We start from the raw sequence: 19,751 nt of genomic DNA on the forward strand, positions 1-19,751 counted from the left end.
ACCCCTCCAGGTCAAACCTCAGCCAGCCCAGCAGTAGGGGCCATGGGGTGAATGGACTTGGCCACAGTCACGCAGCAAGTCAGTGGCGGAGCTGGGAATGGAACCCAGGAGTTCAGGCTCTCAGCCCCAACCATTAAAACACCCCCCCATCCCCTTCTCAAGGCACAAAAAGAAACTGGGAATCCAGGCTGCCTAGTTCAGGCTTGTCTCTCAGTCTCCCTGGCCCATTCAATCCTTACCCTCTGCTGAGGATGTCAATGGTGGTTGGTGGGTTCTATGGATCAGCACTGGGACGACCCAGATCCAGTTCACACAGGGCACCAGTAAGCCATCCAGAGGAATGACTCTAGTCACTGTGGTCCCAGGCCAGCGTGGAGAGGGTACCCTGGCGGGGAAAGGCTCCATTGTCCACCCCTCAACCCAGCTGAGGCAGCCAGGCCAGCCACAAAGCCAAACCCCCAGTGGTCCCATGCCTGAAACTGCTTCATCAGGTTAAGGCCCTGCAACCCCCGATCCTTCTCTCCTACCGACGAGCCATAAGGTGGGTCTCTTCCTCTTCCCTGGATTGCTTCCCCACACCATGCTCACATAGCCTGGCTATGGCACAATCTTGAATCCCCTCCCCGCAATCCCCAATCAGCCCATGAAGTGCCAAGGAAATGTCCCCCCACCCCTCCCGCACAGAAGTACTGCAGGGATGGGAGCGGGTAGTGCTCCCCAGGCAGATGGCAGGAGAGATGTGGCATCGGTTCGGGAAGGCTCTGGCACAGAAGAACAGACCAGTTTGGTAACAACTCACGTTTGTGGAAACAAAAGTGGTTTAGTTTCAATGATACATAGAACTGCACAAAGCGTCCAATACTGGGAACAACCTCCAGAGCTGCTCTGCCCTTCAGCCTGCTCTCCTGCACTGGGCCTCGTGCTACCTCAGTCCACACAACCCTCCCCCCAGGATGGATTCCCAGGGCCCGATTCCCCTGTGCCATCATTGAAACCAGCGCACGGCGGGTGTCAAATGCTCCCTGATCAGAATGGGAGCATTCGGCAGCCACTGGGCCCTAGAAGAAAGGACTCCACAAGGTCCAGGAGACTCAGGCCCTTGGTTGATCAACTGGCTCTCAGCCCTCTGGTGCCCTTAAGAGTCTTGCCATGCAAACCTGTCCTGTGTTTGGCATGACCGATGGCCACACCATTCTCAGCCCTCGCGGAGTTCAGGCTGCAGTCCCCCCTCCCTTGGAATACAAGTGGCTCCCTTGGAGCAGAGCCAGGGTCTCACCAGCTATGGCCATGGCCGCTTGCTGTCTGGGAATGGCAGAGGGGTTCCCAGATGGAGGCACAGGGCAGCTCCCAAGGGGCAATGCTCCCTGGTCCTTCCACGGAGGCCCCAGGCTCTTGGTGTTGTGGTTTCACTGTAGTTCTACTTGGGCATCGCTCAGAGGCAGCACCTGAGAGTGCAGGGTTCATGGCCCCAGTACACTCCAGGAAGGGAGGCCAGGAGCTGCTTGGGAAATAGCCCAGTGAACCCTAGCACTGGGCGCGTCCCTGAGGTACCTGTGGCTGTGGCTGTGCAGATGGGATCCCAGTGAGGGAGCAACGGTGCCATCTAAAGCCAGGGCCAGTGCTGTGCAAGCTTCCCCCTCCCCCGCCTCCGACCTGCTGCTCTGACCACACCCCGCCTCCTCCTTTTCTACTGCACAGCGTTGCCAACACACCTCACTCCAGGCCTAAAATAGTGCCTCCTGCTGTCCTGGCACTGGGGCTTCTCCCAACAGGACCCCCACGCCCTGTGGTGCTGCAAGTAACTACCTGCTCCCAGCCACCCAAGCGAACCCTGCTCTTGGGGTGGTGGGGGTGGTGAAATGGTTAACAGAGCGACTCCCTCGGACCCTGTTAAGTCCTTATGTCCATTGCATCCTCCCATCCTGCTCATGGAGCGGTGCGTGGGGGGGTGTTAGAAGGTTCCCTGCTGGATTTTAACCAGCATCTTCTTGACCTCGTTCTCCACCCGCAGGAACTTGGCCTTCTTCCAGGGGTTGCCGGTCTGCCGGCGGCTGCACTCCAGGTCCTGCAGCAGCAGGCTGAGGTGCTGCTGGACCCGCTCGCGGTCCCAGTTGGGCAGGTTCTTCTTCACCACGCTCAGGATGAAGGCCCAGTAGTCGGAGATGTCGGTGCCCGCTGTGAGGAACACCAGCACCTGGACGCCGTCGCGGTCCTTGCGCAGCGCATGCAGGGCCCACTTGCCCTCCTCACTGATGTCGTTGAAATACAGGCTGGGGAAGGGAGAAGCAGGGTTATGGGGCCATGAGGCATCCCTTGGTGACCAATGAGAGAGGAGCATGGCGGGGCAGTGGCCAATGAAATGAAAGGACAGGAGCAGCCCCAAAGGGCAGTAGCCAATGAGTGCAGGCTCAGAGAGGAGCCGCAGCCAACGGGCAACAAGTGGACGAATGGTGGCCACTGAGGGACAAGGCCTCAAGCAGCCGCATGAGGTACTGGCCAATGAGAGACAAGCATGGGACAAGGCAGTGACCAATAAGGGACAAGCACTTGTGCAGCCATATGGGGCAGAAGCCACTGAAGCAAAGCATAGGCACAGTGACCAATCAGAGAGAAGCATGAGCTATGGCTCAGGGGAGTAGTGGCCTATGAGAGATGAGTGGAGGTACAGTGACCAATGAGAGACAAGGACTCTAGCAGCCATGAGGGGTTGGCCAATGAGTGACATGCTCAGCCACTGTTGACAAGGAGCAAGTGCTAAAGCAGCCACCAGCAAGGAGCCGATATGGGGTGGAGGGAGCACCCAGAGGGAGAGGGGCCAGGTCTTGTGGGCTGGGAGTGCTGCCAAGGAGGGAAGCTGGTGCCCATAAAGGGGATGCCGGGCTGGATGCCTGAGCTGTGGCTCCCTGGTCTGGGGTCATGGATGGGGCGGAGAAGACATTGACCTGGCTGTATGGTGTGGGGAAGGGACTTGGAGACTCACTGCACTTCCTTCAGTGTCGCATGCCTCTTAGCCACCTCCACCAGCTCCAGGGCTGCCTTGTCCGTCACCGAATTGTAGCCCACGTTGAGCAACTTTAGGTGCTGGTTCTGGGCCAGGTGCTGAGTGATCACTTCCACACCCTGGTTCCCCAAGGAGGTGTGCAGCAGGGACAGGTGTGTCAGGGAGCGGTTGCCTGCGATGGCCTCAGCCAAGTACTTGGCCCCCTGCTCAGTCACGGGGTTGTCCGAGAGCCTGAAAACAACACAGGAAGGTCACAGAGGGAGAGGGGGCAGCCAGGAAATGGGGCTGCCACCCCAACAGGCACTGACTAGTGGGGTGTTTACTGCTCATACCTTAGTGCTGCAGGACGTGGGGTGACAGAGGGCTCTGGGGAGAAAATAGCTTGTCCCCCTTAGAGCTGGTTAGGGAAAAAAAGGGGGGGGGGGAAAAAGAGGGGTTTTCCCCCCACCACAGATAATTTCAGCATTCAAAAAAAAAAGTTTTGTATAAATTTTCATTGGAAATTTTTTGATTTTGGGCAGAAATTTGATTACCAAAATATTTCAATTTGGAAATGCTGCTGCGGTGCCTCGTGGGAGTTGTAGTTCAGGTGCCTCATGCTTCCATTCTCCGCTATAAGCTGGGCTCCCTGGTTGGACTACATCTCCCATGATGCAGTAGGGTTTCCCCTTTTGGAGTGGGAGGCGGAACTTCATGGGATTCCCTGGCCATGATGCATCATGGGAGATGTAGTCCAGCTGAGGAGCCTGCTGCATAGACGAGAATGGGGACATGAAGCAACTGAACTACAGCTGCCATGAGGCACCATAGCAGCTTGTTGAAATTGGAATATTTTGGGGTTTGGAGATAGGACTGTTCAATTTAAAAGCAAATCACTAGAATTTTCTATGGAAAGTGAACACTTTTCGCAAAATACTTCATCTAGCTGAAAACCTAATTTTCTGTTGAAAAACGGATTTGACGGAAAATTTTCAGTTAGCCCTATCTTTCCCTTTATCGCAGCCTTGGCGGGGGCATGCCACAGCTTCCTTTCTGTGCTCCTGCTTAATAGGAAACCTCCCCCCATTCTTCCCTCAAATGCCTTCCTCAGCTCTCGGTACATTTCCCTCATAATCCCTTCACCCACCCCGTAGAACCCACCTCATAATCCCACCACCCTCCCCTAGCAACATGGATGGGGAAGATGTTTGAGTCAGGCAGCTTTCTGTAGTCCTGTACAGCTTTGGCCTGGCAGCCAGCTCCCCCCAGCCCTGCCATTGTGCTGCAGGGAGTTTCCGCTCTGCCTGAACCCATGCTAGAGAGAACCGCAGGCTAAGCAGGGCTGCAGAGCCGGGAAGGGAAGGGCTGCAGCAAAGAGTGTGAAAGGGACAATGAAAGACGGTGGAGCACACCAGATATTGCCTCCATGGCCAGGTGCCTGGAAAACCCTCTTGATCCAGGCCCCTTTGGCAAAGCTAGGTCCAAGCACTTTAAAGGATCCTGCCCAGTACACAGACCATGGGGACCAGCGGCTTCAGCTGGCCCTGAGCTGAGCGTCGAGCCTGCTTAGTAAGGGCCAAAGTAACAGCCAGCAGGCTCTGCCCCCAGCCTTTCCTCTCAGCCATTTGCTTACCCTCTAATACCTCCCCTCTCCAGGATCCCTCAGACTCAGGCCAGTAACAGCGGGGCTCAGCATGCGGCTTGAACTCCTGACCAGGAGATCCAGAAAGCCATGACCACAGGTCAGCCGAACACACTAAGGAAGTGACCTCACCAGTTGGGGTAGGTCTCAGAGAGAGTCCTGCTCCGGGGGACAGGCTCTTGGTTTCCTGAGCACACTCACCGCAGGGTGCTCACCACACACTTGTCGTGCAGCAGCAGGTCCCGGATCTCCCTGCAGGCTTCAGGGCCCAAGCTGTTGAGCTGCAAACTGAGACAGGGCGAGAGCAAGAGGTCAGCAGTGGCGCTAGTCAACCCTTCATGTTATGGGGCCAACACCCAGCCCCTCCCCACACATGCCCCTGCTGTAGGAGTACCGCACTCTGGCCCTAGAGGGCGGAGTAGAGGTTATTGCCCTACATGGAGGGCATGTAGGTGCACCTATTGCAGTGTGATTCACACCCACCTGCTCACTAACACCCCCTCCACCTCTCCTAGCCTGCCAGGCACCCCAGGACTAGGAAGGAAGAACCACAAGGGGTGAGGTCTCTCCTGAGGCAACCCAATGGGAGAGGCAGCCTGCGTCTTGTGGCCAAAAGCACAGAACTGGACTCTTGGGGTTGTTCCCTGCTCTGCCAGCATGCAGCCTTGGGGGAGTCATTTCCCCATCAGTATTAACAACACTGAACTCCCTCCCCTGCAGTCCTGGGAATGTCAGGCTTATCCAATTAGTGTCTGTGAAGCCATTGAAGGGTGCTATGTAAACGCTCAGTATTACTCCTGGCAGGCGCTACCGAGTTATGGGTCAGCCATAAGGCAGCCATCACCTCTGCTTGGAAGATAATACAGTATTTTTTCCCTAAACAGGGAGAAAGTGCTCCCCATTTTCATGCACAGACCAGAAGAGGGGCAGTACCAGCCAGAAGACTAAATGGCACAAGCTCTCAGACAGAATCCCAGAGAGATGTACATGGGAGAACAGTCCCCAGCAGGAAGGGAAATTCAGATGTTGGAGGAGAAAGAGGGAAGGATCCACCATGGATTCCCTCCCTGATTGTGTTTGTATTGATTCTTCTCTGGCCAAAGGGATGGGACATTTTTTTCAGACCCGCTGTATTTTCCTTCCCCTCTTTCTTTCCTGATTGCAGCTTGCCGCCTTCTGGTAGAAGGTGAGATTGCAATACCAGGCATATTTAAAAAACGAGACTAGGACAAAACAGGAGCAAAATGACAAGAAGAGAGTCTTGCAACTGGCCAGGACCTGGACTAAATAGGTCTTTTCCAGCTCTAGATTCCACCTTTTCTGCAGCCAGACAGGATCCATGGAGGGGGAAAACAATCAGAGGGGTGCAAATTTCTGAACAGGCCATATTTTAAAAAATGCAATTGACTGCTTTCCCCAATCACTTCAATATCCAGTTCAAAACTGCCCTTCTCCATTATACAACCCACTGTGGTATCACTGCAGCCATCTCACAGATCTTATCTAACATCCCATCCCCACACCAATAATCTCCTCTGTCTCTCCGCATCATCTCAACAGAGCTGGTGCAAGAACCTTCTGCTCCGCAGCTGCCATTGTCTGGAATAGTACCCCTCCTCCACATTGTATCTTTCCATCTTGTTCAAGTCTCCATCACATTCCAAACCCAATCTGGAAGCATCTCATGGCCCCCTTGTCCCTATGTCTTAGTTTCTCTCTCTGATATCATTCAACTCCACAAAGCTTATGGAGAGTCAGTGCGTACCAAAGACCCTGCACGGAGTAGAGATGGAATATATCGTACAGGGAATGGATCACTTGATGATTACCTGTTCTGTTCATTCCCTCTGGGACACCTTTGCATTCGCCACGGTTGGAAGACAGGATACTGGGCTAGATGGACCTTTGGTCTGACCCAGTATAGCCATTCTTATGTTATTCTCTGGTACCAAGTGAAACAGTGGGTCCAAGATACTCTAATGATCTTAACTCTGATCTAAAGTAAAATCTAATGATGGGCAAATGGCTTTCTCCCTCTCTCCCCCCTCCGCTTCTTTAATAAAAAGTTAGCAGAGCTGGCAATATAATCTAAAAATTACTTGAACGGATTTGTGGTGCCTTTAGATAGAATTCCACAAAAGCAAGGGCCCTGAAAAGCAACAGGAATTTGGGACCTGACAGCTGAAATACGGAGATGAAAACCACTAGAAGAGCCTTGATGCCAAGCACGGTTCAAAGAACAGCCGAACAGCAGCCCACAGAGTTCTATAAAGGACCCATCATCTGTAAAGAGTTGCTATCCATTGAGACTACTAGTCCCAGCATGCAATAATCTAGCATGGCTGCTTAGATCAAGGAGCACTGTACACTGATTCATAGTCTCCATGGTCTGTATCTTCATATTTAAAACGGACAAAGGCAGCAACTCTTTACACCAGGTTTCTCAAACTTCATTGCACCGCGACCCCTTTCTGACAACAAAAATTACTCCATGACCCCGGGAAGGGGGACAGAAACCCAAGAACTTCTGCCCCAGGCAAGGGGGCCCAAAGCCACAGCCCGAGCCCTGCCCCCCTGGGGGAGTGTGAAGCTGAAGCTTGAGAGCTTCATCCCTGGGCGGTGGGGCTTGGACTTTTGGCTTCAGCCCCAGGCCCCAGCAAGTCTAATGCCAGCCCTGGCAACCCCATTAAAACAGGGTCACGACCAACTTTGGGGTCCTGACCCACAGTTTTGAGAACCACTGGTTTACACCATTGTACGCAGCTCTCAGGCTCCAGGCAAGCTGCTGATGGGAGTACAATCAAGGCATCCCCAGATATAAATGGATGACCTAGACCCCAGGCAAAATCAGAGAAGGAGGCACTCACTGGAGCTTCCGGCACCGTAGCAGGACAGGGAAAAGAGTTCTCAGGCTGTTGACATCAAGATGGCATGAGCTCAGGTTAAGCTCCTCCACCTCATGGCTGGTGGTGCCCATGACAGATGCCAGGATGGAGCACTTGAGTGGGGTCATCTTGATGGAGGAGAGGTTGATCGCCCTGAGGGAGTGGATGGCCTCAGCCGTGAAGCGCTCGTTCTGGAACTCATGCAGGAAGACGAGGTAGTCCATCAGCTCGGATGGGGGCAGCCACTTGCGGCTGTTCCTGATCATGGTCTTCTTCATAGCGTTGGCAATCTCAAAGGCTGCCAGGTTCTTGATGGAGCAGCCAAGCTGCTCCAGGAGGGCCCGGTTGCGGCGCGACAGGAGCCCGCCCATGAAGATAGGGAAGAGCTCAAAGACTTCATCATCCGGTGCCTCGTCAGGGTGGTGCCGGGGGCCCTCCACCCCCAAGATGCTGGAGTTGATCTGGTCTAGCACATCGTCATTGAAGTAGTCCTCCTCCTTGAACATCTCCACCGCCATGGTGTGGGCAATGGTGTCGCGGTCCTTGCCACTGAGCCGGTTGAAGAAGCGGGGGAACATCTTGAGTAGGCCGAAGAGCAGCGGCAGGATGCGCAGGGGGAGGACCTTGGAGACGATGCTCAGCACCAGAGTCACGTCTTCGCTTACCTTGCCGATGACCTCAGACACCTCCTTCCCCACCCGCTGTGCCAGGGTCTTCTTCTCGCCCAGCACCACGTAGAGGGCTGCCAGGTACTCCTGCATGGCAGGGATGGTGAAGACAAAGGTGTGCTCCTTGCCCGGCTGAACGCAGGGCGTGAGGAAGAAGCGGAAGACGTCAGTGCGGAAGACGTTGAGGAGGTTAAGCTCGCCCTCCGTCTTCATCTCCACTTCGAAGCACTTCTGCAGGTCTTCATCCGAGAAGCAGGTCTGGCGGGAAATCACCCCCTCATGGGCCAGCTTGCCCACCGTCTTGGCTACGTATTTCATCATGGAGACGTTGGTGGGGTCGGTGCTGTCCAGGATCTCCCCGCTGAAGTTGAGCCGCAGGAAGCTGGTGTAGATGCCCGTCAGGGTCTGGCTGGGAGGCACCGACTTGGTGAAGTAGAGGAAGTGCAGAGTGGTGCAGACCAGCCAGCAGTAAGAGGGCAGGAAGCAAGCAGCCGCGATCTGGTTGTGGCGCTCCAGATTCCTCGAAAGCATCTCCACCAGGTTGTCCCGCTCGTCTGAGTTGCTGCTGCTCCCGCTGCCGTCGCAGCCGGGCTGGCTCAGGCGCATCTGGAAGTACTGCTTCTGGAGATTGGTGTCAGAGAAGCCACAGATCTCGGCGTAGCGGCCCACGTACTTGCTGGGGATCCGGCGCACGGCGGACGGGCGCGTGGTGACGATGATGCTGGCCTGCAACCAGAGCAGAGATGCACAAAGCTGGGATTTAATACAGTCCCTCTCTTTCTCTGTCAAACCATTACTGGCCTGATCCAGAGCCCACTGACCTCAATGGGAAACCTCTCACTGGTGTCAGAGTGCCTTGTGTCAGGCCCTATATGACTAAATGACTTGAGGAGGAAGGGCAAGGACTGGATGGGATTAAGGTGATGATTACCTCAAGTCTGCTGGTTCACATCCGGCCCAGGGCAGCAGTGATTTAACATCATCGCTATCTGAGGCTGGGTGTGAGGGGAGCTTAGGGGATCTCAGTCCGGCTGATGGACTCCCACACATTGCCTTTTTCTACAAATCCCTCATGCCGCAGCCCGTACTGATGGCACAACAGGTCAGAACTGCCGGCACTAAGATGGGGCATGTCGTGCCACCTTAGCAACCCCCTCCGTTCATTCGCCTCAGCCCTCCGCCGACACCCATTCCCCCATGCCTTCTGGATTTGCCACCTTCCATTTAGGCTGTCCGTTCTTTGGGTCAGGAACCACCTTGGGGTTGCATTTGCTATGTTACATCGATAACTGCAGGTTGTCAAGAAACAACCCTCCCAGCTGGCACGGATCGGCCTCTTTGTTCCCAGCCTGTGCAGGGAGGCCAAAGACTGAATGAGCTTCAAAGACTGGACTCCCCTCTCCCTCCTAAGGGCCATGAGGGGCGTGGGTGTCCTTCCAGCACAGGGGGTGTGGGGAAGCTCCTTGCTGTGCCTTTTACCAGCCAGCCAGGGCCAGCAGAGGCCCCACCAAGGAGTGGGTTCTGGGCAATGCTCCAGGGATCCCCGTTTCTACCTGCAGCCCCCCACAGGCTCACAGCACCGGGTGGGGAGGAACACCAACCTCTGGCAGCAGGTACTTCCTCAGCAGGTTGACCACGATGGTGGAGGGAGGCACGGCCTCGTTAGGGTCGCAGCAGAGCTCAGTGCCAGACAGCCGGAAGTCCAAGTTGAGCCGCTCCAGGCCATGGAGGATAACGAGCACCTTGAGGTTGGTGGAGCCCAGCAGCGGCAACACCTCCTTGAGGTGCAGGTACTTTTTGGTGATGAGGCGCCGCAGCGAGACGGGCATGTTGCTCTGGGACAGGTCCTCGCAGGAGAAGGGGATGACCAACTCGAAGTGGGGCAGGCGCCCATGGCACCAGTCCACCACCATCTTTTTGATGAGGGTGCTCTTCCCTGTGCCCACTGTGCCATACAGCACCACATTCTTCACCTGCTGCCCGCAGGCGTCCGCGTCGAATAGGTTCTGGAGGCCGATGGTCCGGCTACAAGGGGACTGGAACTGGTTCAGGATGGTCAGGTCAGGCGAGGGCTTCAAGATCTCCTCCAGGGAGCTCTCCCTGATGACCGGGTCCACGTGGATGGTGTCCAGTGAGAAGGATGGGCCGAACTGCCTCTCCTCATTGGGCTGGTGGCTGAACCAGTCAGACAGGCTCTTCCGGTGCTTCTGAATGGCGTCTGAGCGGTGGGGGGGGAGTAGAGAGATGCTCACAAATACGGGGCAGGGGGGAGGGCGAAGGCTGTCTCAAGTTTCCAAATTGCTGGAGCCCCTCCAGTACCCCCAGTGCTAGAGTCCCGCAGCACAGTCCCGGCACTGGCTGCTCCAAGCACTAACAAAGCCCAGGAACCCCCGGATCCAGCTAGCTCCCCCCTTCATTCCTGTATTGGAGCAGCACTCGTGCTGTCCACTCCCCACCCCCACAGCCCAACCTGACCTGCCAAGACGGTGCCTTTAATATTGCTTTGTACAGAGGTAACATTTCCCCATCTAAAGACCCCCCAGCACACTACGAAGGGTTGACCCTCTCTATTTCACACAGGGTGAGGAGCCCGCTGGCTCCAGGGCCCCGCAGCGAGTCAGCGACAGAACAGGGAATAGAACCCAGGACTCCTGACACTCTGTCTCCTTTTCTAACCACCGCACCTCACCCGGGTCAGTGACTGCATCCCAGCCTGCTCACCTGACTCCCAGTCCCGAGCACACCCTACCACCTCAGCACTGCCCCTCTGTGATGGGCTCCTACAGCGTGGCAGAAGCACGGGGCCTTACCGGAAGAGGCCACGTTCCTCAGGGCCATCTGGCCAGGCCGGGAGGAGCTCGGCTGAGACGCACTCTCCTGGAATCCTCCTTGGTAGCGAGCAAAGCTCCTGCAAGGAAGCAGGCAGGGAATTGTTGAGAGAGCAAAGCCCAGAGTGGGACAGCAGAGTCTGTCCCAACGGCCCAGAGCTGGGGCAGGCTGCAGCTTGAGTGAACCTGGACATCCCAGCCAAAGACATGGTTAGCTCACCAGCCAACCCCTCAGCCCCGGCCACAGGGAAACTGCCTCCCTGCCAGTGACAAAACACTTCCGAAACGAAGGAAGGGAGCAGCTTGTGTGCAAACACAGTGGTGCGAGAAGAACTGGGGAAAGCACAACTGCAGTAGGACCCATGTCAGCTCCAGGGGCATTGTGGGAAATGGGGAACCTGAAGACAACAAACCAGGACCTGCTTCTTCCAACTCAGCCCAAAGAGAACCTCCCCTTGTTTGAACTCTGAGCTGCAAAATGTGCCCACTTTATCCTGAGACCAGGTCTGGCTCCAGCAGGAGCCAGGCAAGCTCCCCCCAACCTATCTGTCTCAGGCCTGCCATTGAGGGACCCATTCAGGAGTTCAGTCTGCACTCAGGCTTCGATCTCTCCTCTGAGCCAGAGAACAAGGGGGCCTGTTAGTGCCGGGGGCTGTTTGTTATGTGAATACTTGTCCACTGGGAACTGGGCAGAGGCCAAACTCATTTCATAAGAACCACCAAATAGCAACAAGCCACCTTATATAAGAATGGCCCAGTGTCCTGTCACCAACAGTGGCTGGGGCCAGATGCTTTAGATGAGATGAACAGAAAAGCGCCGTTATTGAGTGAGCCATCCCTGTCGTCCACTACCAACTTCTGGCCATCAGAGGTGTAGGGGCACGCAGAGCATGGGGTTGCATCCCTGACAATCTTGGCCAATAGCCTTTGTGGACCTACCCTCCATGAACTTATCTAGTTCTTTTTTGAACCCAGTTATACTACTGACCTGCACAGCATCCCCTGGCAATGAATTCCACAGGCTAACTGTGCGTTGTGTGAAGTAGTCCTTCCTATTGTTGTTTTAAACCTGCTGCCTATTAAGTGCATTGGGTGACCTCTGCTTGTGTCATGTGAAGGAGTAAATAACACTTCCTTATGCACTTTTTCCACACCAGTCGTGATTTCATAGCCCTCGATCATCTCCCTGCTCAGTTGTCTCTTTTCTAAGCTGAGCAGCTCCCCACACATAACCTTCTGTCATCAGCTGGGGTGGGTTTGAATGGGTTGCCTAGGGGTGACAGGCCCTTTAGCCTGTTCCCAGCCTCTCTCAGCCTGTTCCCAGACTCCCAGAGCTAGTCCCTCTGAAAGATCAGGAAGAGTCCAGCTGAGAGGGCCTCAGCAGCCTCCCCCCACCAAAGCCATGCATCCTGGGGCAGGATCTCAATTAATTTTAACACCCACACCGACAAATTAGACCAATTGCTTTATGTGAGGGGAGCTGCCTTAGCCACCCACCCCTTGCACTTGGGTCCCCTTTACTTCATGCCCCTGCCAGCTTCCGCAGGCACTCCAGGCCCTACCTGGGGGGGGACATTTTGGAGCACAGCCTGCCAGCTGGGTGAAGCATCCTCCCGAGGATGAAGCTGCTCCTGGCACCTGAAAGGAAGGAATGCAGGAGGTCAGAGAGAGCAGGATTGAGAGAGATACAGGATGGTGCCTGTCGCCTGCCACCCGCCCCCCAGGGTACCGACCCCCGCTCAGCACCCTTCTTCCTCTGCACTCCCAGAAAGAGGAGGAAGGAGCCTTGCTCCAGCAGCACCGGAGGCCCAGACAGCCAGGATGTTCTGTGCACCTTCCCCAGGGTTCTGGCTCCATGTGGCCTGGACCGGACCATGCTCCATGTAGTGTGCATCTGTGCACGGCCAGGGAACAGGATGCTAAGGCAGCGATGCCAGATTCGAGCCCCAGGGAGACACCTGCCTGCAGAGTCATGGGCTCATGTTCAGAGCACAGGCTTGGGAGACAGGAGCTCCACTGTTCAAATCCTGTCTCTGTCACTGTCTTACTCTCTGGCCTTGGTATTTCCCCTGTCTGTGCCTCCCTGTGAGGGACAATACTCCCCCCCCCCCAAGGGGGTTGTGGGGATCAATTAGCTAATATCACAGAAATCATAGAAATGTCAGGCTGGAAGGGACCTCGAGAGGTCAGCTAGTCCAACCACCTGTGCTAAGGCAGGACGAAGTAAACCTAGACCATCCCTAAAAGGTGTTTGTCTACCCTGCTGTCATAGAGTGTGGGGGAGTCCGAGGCCTGTACCCCTCTTCCTGGGATTCACTGTGACTCTCAGCCAGCCAGTAAAACAGAAGGTTTATTGGACAGAAGGAACACAGTCTAAAACAGAGCTTGTGGGTACAACCAGGACCCCTCAGTCAAGTCCTTCTGGGGGAGCAGGGAGCTTAGACCCCAGCCCTGGGGTTCCCTGCGTTCCACCACCCAGCACCAAACTGAAAAACTAACCCTCCCCAGCAGGCTCTCTCCTGCAGCCTCCGTCCACATTCCCGGGCAGAGGTCTTACCTCCCCCTCCTGGCTCAGGTTACAGGCTCTCAGGTTTCCCATCCCCAGTGAAACTCCCCTGCCACATTCCCAGGTCAACACTCCCCCTCTCTGCTGCATCACACCCGCACTTAAAACCCTCCGACCCTCCGACGGAGACTCCCCAACCTCCCGAGGTAACCTGTGCCAGCACTCAACTATCCTTAGAGAGACAGAAAGTTTTTCCTAATATCCAACCTAACTCTCTGTCACGGAGTCCCTGGGCGATGCTCTGGAACTGCTCCCCATGAAACCAGTCAGGACGCTGGGGCAGTCTCCTTTCTGTGAGCAGCCTGTCTGCAGGACACACAGCTCACACAGCTTCCACCTTCCTGGGTCTGACCTCGGAGCATTCAGCCTCCTCTGCCCCTCCGTGCGCTTCCCACAGCGAGTCCGCCCAGGCGGGGTCCTGGGGAAGCCAGAGGGTCCTGCCCCGCAACTTCGCAGTCAGATGTGACACTCAGCAGCCAGTAAAACAGAGGTTTATTAGACAGGAACATGGTCTAAAACAGAGCTTGTAGGTGCAGAGAACCGGACCCCTCAGCTGGGTCCATTTTGGGGGGCAGTGAGCCAGACAACCATGTCTGCCTTTCGCTGCATGTCTCCAGCCAGGCTCAAACTGAAAACTCCCTCCAGCCCCTCCTCCTCTGGGCTTTGTCCCTTTCCGGGCCAGGAGGGCACCTGATCCCTTTGTTCTCCAACCCTTTAGCTCTCACCTCACAGGGGGGAAGGGCCAGGCCATCAGTTGCCAGGAAACAGGGTGTCGGCCATTCTCTGTGTCCAGACCCCTGCACACACCTGCCCTCTAGGGCTCTGCAATGATCATACACCCTTATCCCACCACCTAGATACTTAAGAACTGTGTAGGGGAAACTGAGGCACCCCCACACTATTCAGAGGATACATTAAGAACAGTCCCACTTCGTCACACTCTCCCTTGTTGCAAACTTAGCTGAGTCCTTGTTGTCCTGCCCTCGATGGACAAGGAGAACAACTGATCGCCCTCCTCTTTACAACAACCTTTTACGTATTGGCAGACTTATCAGGTGCCCCTCAGCCTTCTCTTGATGAAACATACCCAAGTCTTTCAACCTTTTCTCAGAGATCAGGTTTTCCAAACTTTGAGCATTTTTGTTGCTCTCCTCTGGACTCTCTCCGATTTCTCCACATCTTTCCTAAAGCGTGGCCCCCAGAACTGGCCAGGGGTACTCCAGCTTGGGCCTCACCAGAGCCAACCAGAGTGGGACAATGACCTCCCGTGTCTTACTTAGGACACTCTTGTTAATACAGGATGCGATGCTTTGCAGACCCTGGGCCTGCTTTGGTGCAGATCCTGCTGATTCCAGTGGTAGCTGCAGGTGCTCAGCTCCTGTAAAAAGCAGGCTCTTTCTAAGTGCTAAGTTATGAGCAAGCATCGAGGGCACCGCATCACATGAGCCAGGGAATTCTTCCCAGCAGTGGCACAGCCTGACCTGCAAATAACCTCCCAGGGAATTCCCCCACTGAGGTCTCTGCCTCCTGGTTCCAGGGCATGTGGGAATATCTCCCCCCAGTCATCCACTCAGGACTGGATTTTCCACTTATTGCCCCAATGTTTTTCCCCTTCTCTAGCACTGTCCATCCACGCAAAGCACTTCACTAAGGAGGTCACTGCCATTAACTCCATTTTACAGATGGGGAAACTGAGGCACAAAGTAGTCAAGTGACTTGCTCAAAGTCATCCAGTGAGTCAGTGACACAGCTGGGAATAGAACCCAGGAGGTCTGTCTCCCAGACCCCTGCCCTGCACTGCCTCTATGTAAACTAGAAGGAAACACTTTGCACGAACACCACCTCCCCGCCAGAATGGTGCAATTAGAAGTGACATAACTAGGCCAGCAAGTCTCCTCTGACAAAGCAGCACAGACTGGCTGCAGTGTGAGCTGGGCCCAGGCAGAACCGGTGCCATCCCAAGCCCCCAGAACCCAGCACCCAACCTTAGACCCACCGTGCTTTTGTCTTAACGCAGTTTCATCAGTGGGGAATTCACACACAGGACATGGCTGTGATATGGCCATGGTCACTAGGTGAGTCGGGGCAGCGCCAGTAGAAGAACTGGGCTCCCAGCCCCTTGCTGTAGTCTCTAGACCCTCCCACCCTCTCAGAACCAGGAACAGAACCCAGGCATCCTGATTCCCCTGCCCCACTCATAAGATCATGCTGCCCCAGAAGGCAGAATCCAGTGATTCCACCTGCAGCCATAACAGGGAGCTGCAAATTTCACTCCAAAGGGATTGGGCTCTGGGGAAAGCCAGGTAAGAGGCTTCTCACCTCAGCCAGTTCCAACGGCTGCTTACCTGGTGCAGAGCTGGGGGACAGCAGCATGCGCATAATCTCTCGGCCTCCGAGCTTGGGGCCCTGGATCCTGCTCCAGCGGGTCCCAGCCTGGGGCAGACATCTCGGGCACTGCATGGCAGGGGACTTGCTTCAGCTGAAATGCAGAGAGCAATCACTTGGGGAGGTGGACCACCCCACTGCGGTGCCCCAGCTGGACAGGCTGGGGTCCTCAGTCCCACCACTGAGCTGTGTGCTGTGAGGGCCAGGTTAGCAAAGCCCAGCCTACCCCAGGACACACCTGAGGGCTAAGGAACCAGCATCATCTTGCATGAGCGGAAGCCCAAAGCTTGCTTCATTCACCCTTCCTCCTTGGGCTCTCACACCAAGAGGCAAGCGTAAATAGCGCTCTCCCCACCAAGCAGAGAGATTAGCAATCTTGGAGCAGAGAGGGGGCCCTCAAGACAGCTCTTCCCTGTGCAAACCCATAGTATCAGGCCATCCGCTCAGTCTTCTACCCTGTCTGCAGCACTGGGGAGATCCCCTTCCTGACCTCTGTAGTGATTAGCTGGTGCCCTGCAGCTTTACTGCACTTTGGGGGCCTCAGTCTCTTCTCACACTGGTTTAAATGGATTATCACAGGGAACGGATGTGAGCAAGAGAAGAGTCAAGCCCATTGTACTGGTGGGAGTTTTTTGCCACCTGAGTCACAAGCAAAGGAGGGTCTCTGGGTCAGGCAAAACAATAGTTCTAAGCATGTAAGGTTCTTAACCAATCACCTGCGCGAGGGGCTGCAGCTGTTCTCATTCAGTTAATTTAGGGGAAGAAAGAGACAGAGCAGGAGGTGAAGGAGCAGTGTCACCCCCCCCCTTCAAAATCGTGAGTCAGGCCCTCCCCACCTGAAGATCGCACTACTTATTCAATAATGACATTTGAGTCTTTCTTTACCTTCTTGGGGATCCAGACTTCTCTCTCCTGACGAGAGGCTTCACATTTACTTTGGCTGGTGCTGTTTAGAGAGTCTCCCACAACCAGGTGACTCCAGGGGTAGGGGCTTTAAGAAAGAGATCAAAGGTGAGAGTCCCGCTGACATGGGGAGTGTTGGCAGCTAGGGTGACCAGACAGCAAATGTGAAAAATCGGGACAGGGGGTGGAGGGTAAAAGGAGCCTATATAAGAAAAAGACCCAAAAATTGGGACTGTCCCTATAAAATCGGGACATCTGGTCACCCTATTGGTAGCTCTGTAGTGTTAGAGGAGAGAAATATCCATCCTCTCCCCCTTATGCCCTCCCCCCTCCAAATACCTGAGTGGTTACAGGCTTTTCCCCTTGGCCTGTCAGTGGCAGTCAGGGGAAGGACAGGCCGGTGACCTTCTCTACCAGACAGATCCCAGGGGCCCACTGAGGAGACCGTCTCCTGCTGCATTCATGTCTCGCTGCAGTGGCAGCCGGCACAGAGCCCTCTATCCTGAGCCTGGCAGCCTGTGCTGGCTGCTCTGCTGGAGAAATGAGACACAGGCTTAGGGCAAACCCGTAGCCTCCTCCCCTTAAAGCAACAGGGGAGAGAGACTCCAGCTGTCAAGCTGAAATCTGGCCTGCTGCTTTCAGGCTTACAGAGAGCAGCGCTCGGGAGCGCCCTACCAGGGGCTGCATTGGAGAGTCTGGGCCAAAAACAGTCGGGAGTGGGGTTGCTGCTGCCATCCATGTTTGTCAGGGCTGAATGGATCCCCACCGAGCAGGTGTGGGGCCCCCTTGCTCTGCACACCTGTTGAATGCAGGAGGAGTTTAGCGACTCTAAGGCAAGGGTAAACTGGAGCAAGAGTCAAATTTAAAGCGGAACAAGCTTGTTTCCAGCCCAGACAGCTGCTGCCAATTGCTGAATCCATGATCTTTGTGAGCAGCCAGAACAGGAGAACATATGTGTCCAGGGAACACCTGGTTCATCCTCTCTCAACTGACTAATACCAGTCTCTGGTCCAGGCCATGTCTGACTGTCCCCAGGGCAGCAAGTTGTGGGCATTGCCTCCTCTGAGGCTTGTCAGTGCTGGGAGCGGGGTGCCAGCCCCTGTCCTTCTCCATCTGCGCTGTAAGGCTCAGGGACTCCTGCCCAGTGTGAGAAAAGGAGTTGGTCGTTGCATCTGGGTTTAGCTGTGGTTGTGGCTGGGTCTGGGGGCATTCCATCACTGGTAGATGTAGGGAGGGCACTGAAGGGTTAACAGGTGACATGCGAGCAGGGTGTCCCTCCCCAAGCTGTCATTACCTGGGCGGGAATCCCCACACAGCAAGCTGCTCAGCCTCACCTCGCCTCTCCTCTGCCTTGTGTTTCAGGCACCCTGAGAGTTTCCAAACTACACAACAGGAAACCTCTGGTCCCAGGGAAGCTACCTGGGCTCTGGGCTCTCCTGTGCCGCCCTCTTGAGTGGGGCCGGAGCTGCGACGACTCACCGAGCCCTTTCGGATGCTTTTCATCTACCCATCTCAGAGCCCTTTCTGAAGGAGGGTCTGTCTCATTGATTATACCCATTTTACTGCTGGGGAAACTGAGGTACAGAGCAGGCCCATAACAGACCTGAAATAGAACCCAAGAAGGTCTGGCTTTGGAGTCCCTTGTGGTAACCACTAGACACTTGTTAGCAAAGCTGGGACTAGAACCCAGGAGTCCTGACTTCGAGTCCAGGGCTCCATGCCCACCCTACTTCACGGGCACATTTTGCTGTCCCCTATGCTCCTGTAACTCAGCAGATCCACTGAATTTGAAAGGCAGGGTGCTGTGAAGCCCACTGCCTGGGGTCCCAGCTGTTCTACTTCTATCAATAGCTGGGCAGGGATGCTGCTCTGGGAGGGGCATGTTTGGGGTGAAACCCAAACTGGGTCACAGTGTCCCAGAGCCACCAGCTTAGGGACTTACTTTTGCAGCCTCTGCTCAGGGCAGCCCCACAAGGTCAGCACAGAGGTCCCTGCTGCCATGAACCCCACAGACCCCATTGCCTAGGAGAGATAAGCCAGTTTCCTGCTCATTCTGTCTTACATGGTCCCCACCACAGAGCAGAAATACACCAGCCGTTTCTGTTAAAAACCAGCCCCTTGCTCAGAACCCAGCCCACCAGAGAAAGCCAGAGATGAAGGAAATCAGGGCTCTGGCTTCTGAGCCACTCTGTGCTCGGACTAGGGGGAGCAGGGACCCAGCCGGCTCAGAGAATGGGGACTGAGGAAAAATGAGACTCTGGAAGATCAAAAAGTTACCTAGAGTGTTTTCTCAGCCAGCTGCTGTGTGTTAGTCCCACAGCCTTCGGTCCATTTGGAATCGCTCTTCCCCACCCATCACTGCATGCAGTTGTATCTCTGCCATCCCTGGCAGCTGTTAAATGTTGCCCCGTGCCAGAGAGCGTCCCTCCCTTTCCTTTCTGTGTTTTTAGTTCGTTCTCTGACAGCTTCTCTCTGGCTGCTTCCTTGCAGCTGTAACTTCCTGCAGCTCTGGCCCCTCCCACCGCCTCCACAGCTGGGGAAGCTGCCAAAAATAAGCCGGAGTGGTGAAACCACAGAGAAGGAGAGGGAGAGGAGAGCAAAAGACAGCTCCTCCATTAGCACTGCGAAAGTTATTCCGGTGCAAAAAGGCCCAGAGCCTCAAAGTCAATGGAAATCTATGGCTGTTAGGAACGTAAACACCTTGGAGGATCTGGGCCAAAGAGGCCAATTCTGATTGCATGCCAGTTTCACGCCATTGGCTTCAGGAGCATCACTCCAGATTTACACCTGTAGAAATGAGGGCAGAATCAGGCTCAGGTTCTTGCTGAAACAACTTTACTAACACAGCTGTGCTGTGCAGGCTGATGGCACATCACAATCATGTGGCATCATTA

At 55.1% G+C, this 19,751-nt stretch overlaps 1 protein-coding gene across 3 annotated transcripts; it reads right to left on the reverse strand.

Moving 5' to 3' along the window:
- Positions 1 to 800: 800 nt before the first annotated feature.
- Positions 801 to 19,302, reverse strand: NLRX1 (NLR family member X1). Of its 3 annotated transcripts, XM_077839886.1 has the most exons (10): positions 19,135 to 19,302; positions 16,840 to 16,945; positions 15,915 to 16,048; positions 12,566 to 12,641; positions 10,986 to 11,083; positions 9,777 to 10,393; positions 7,490 to 8,901; positions 4,824 to 4,910; positions 2,981 to 3,232; positions 801 to 2,270 (listed from the first exon to the last, which is right to left on the reverse strand). In XM_077839886.1, exons 3-10 carry the CDS (start codon positions 16,027 to 16,029, stop codon positions 1,952 to 1,954), a joined length of 2,976 nt encoding a protein of 991 aa, XP_077696012.1. In that variant the 5' UTR covers positions 16,030 to 16,048; positions 16,840 to 16,945; positions 19,135 to 19,302; the 3' UTR covers positions 801 to 1,951. The 3 variants fall into 3 exon arrangements, with proteins under 3 accessions (XP_077696012.1, XP_077696013.1, XP_077696014.1); XM_077839887.1 differs by lacking the exon at positions 16,840 to 16,945; XM_077839888.1 differs by lacking the exons at positions 15,915 to 16,048; positions 16,840 to 16,945; positions 19,135 to 19,302 and adding an exon at positions 13,777 to 15,879.
- Between the last annotated feature and the right edge of the window lie 449 nt (positions 19,303 to 19,751).

The sequence above is a fragment of the Eretmochelys imbricata genome, chromosome 22, assembly GCF_965152235.1.
Source record: "Eretmochelys imbricata isolate rEreImb1 chromosome 22, rEreImb1.hap1, whole genome shotgun sequence".
NCBI classification, from domain to species: domain Eukaryota; kingdom Metazoa; phylum Chordata; order Testudines; family Cheloniidae; genus Eretmochelys; species Eretmochelys imbricata.

Coding starts and splice junctions, on each gene's coding strand:
- NLRX1 (XM_077839887.1), bottom strand. CDS start 16,029: ATGCAGTGCCCGAGATGTCTGCCCCAGGCTGGGACCCGCTGGAGCAGG. Junction 12,642..15,914: donor GTCCCCCAGCTCTGCACCAG/GTAAGCAGCCGT, acceptor CCTTCCTTTCAG/GTGCCAGGAGCAGCTTCATC. Junction 3,233..4,823: donor TGTGTGGTGAGCACCCTGCG/GTGAGTGTGCTC, acceptor TGTTGTTTTCAG/GCTCTCGGACAACCCCGTGA.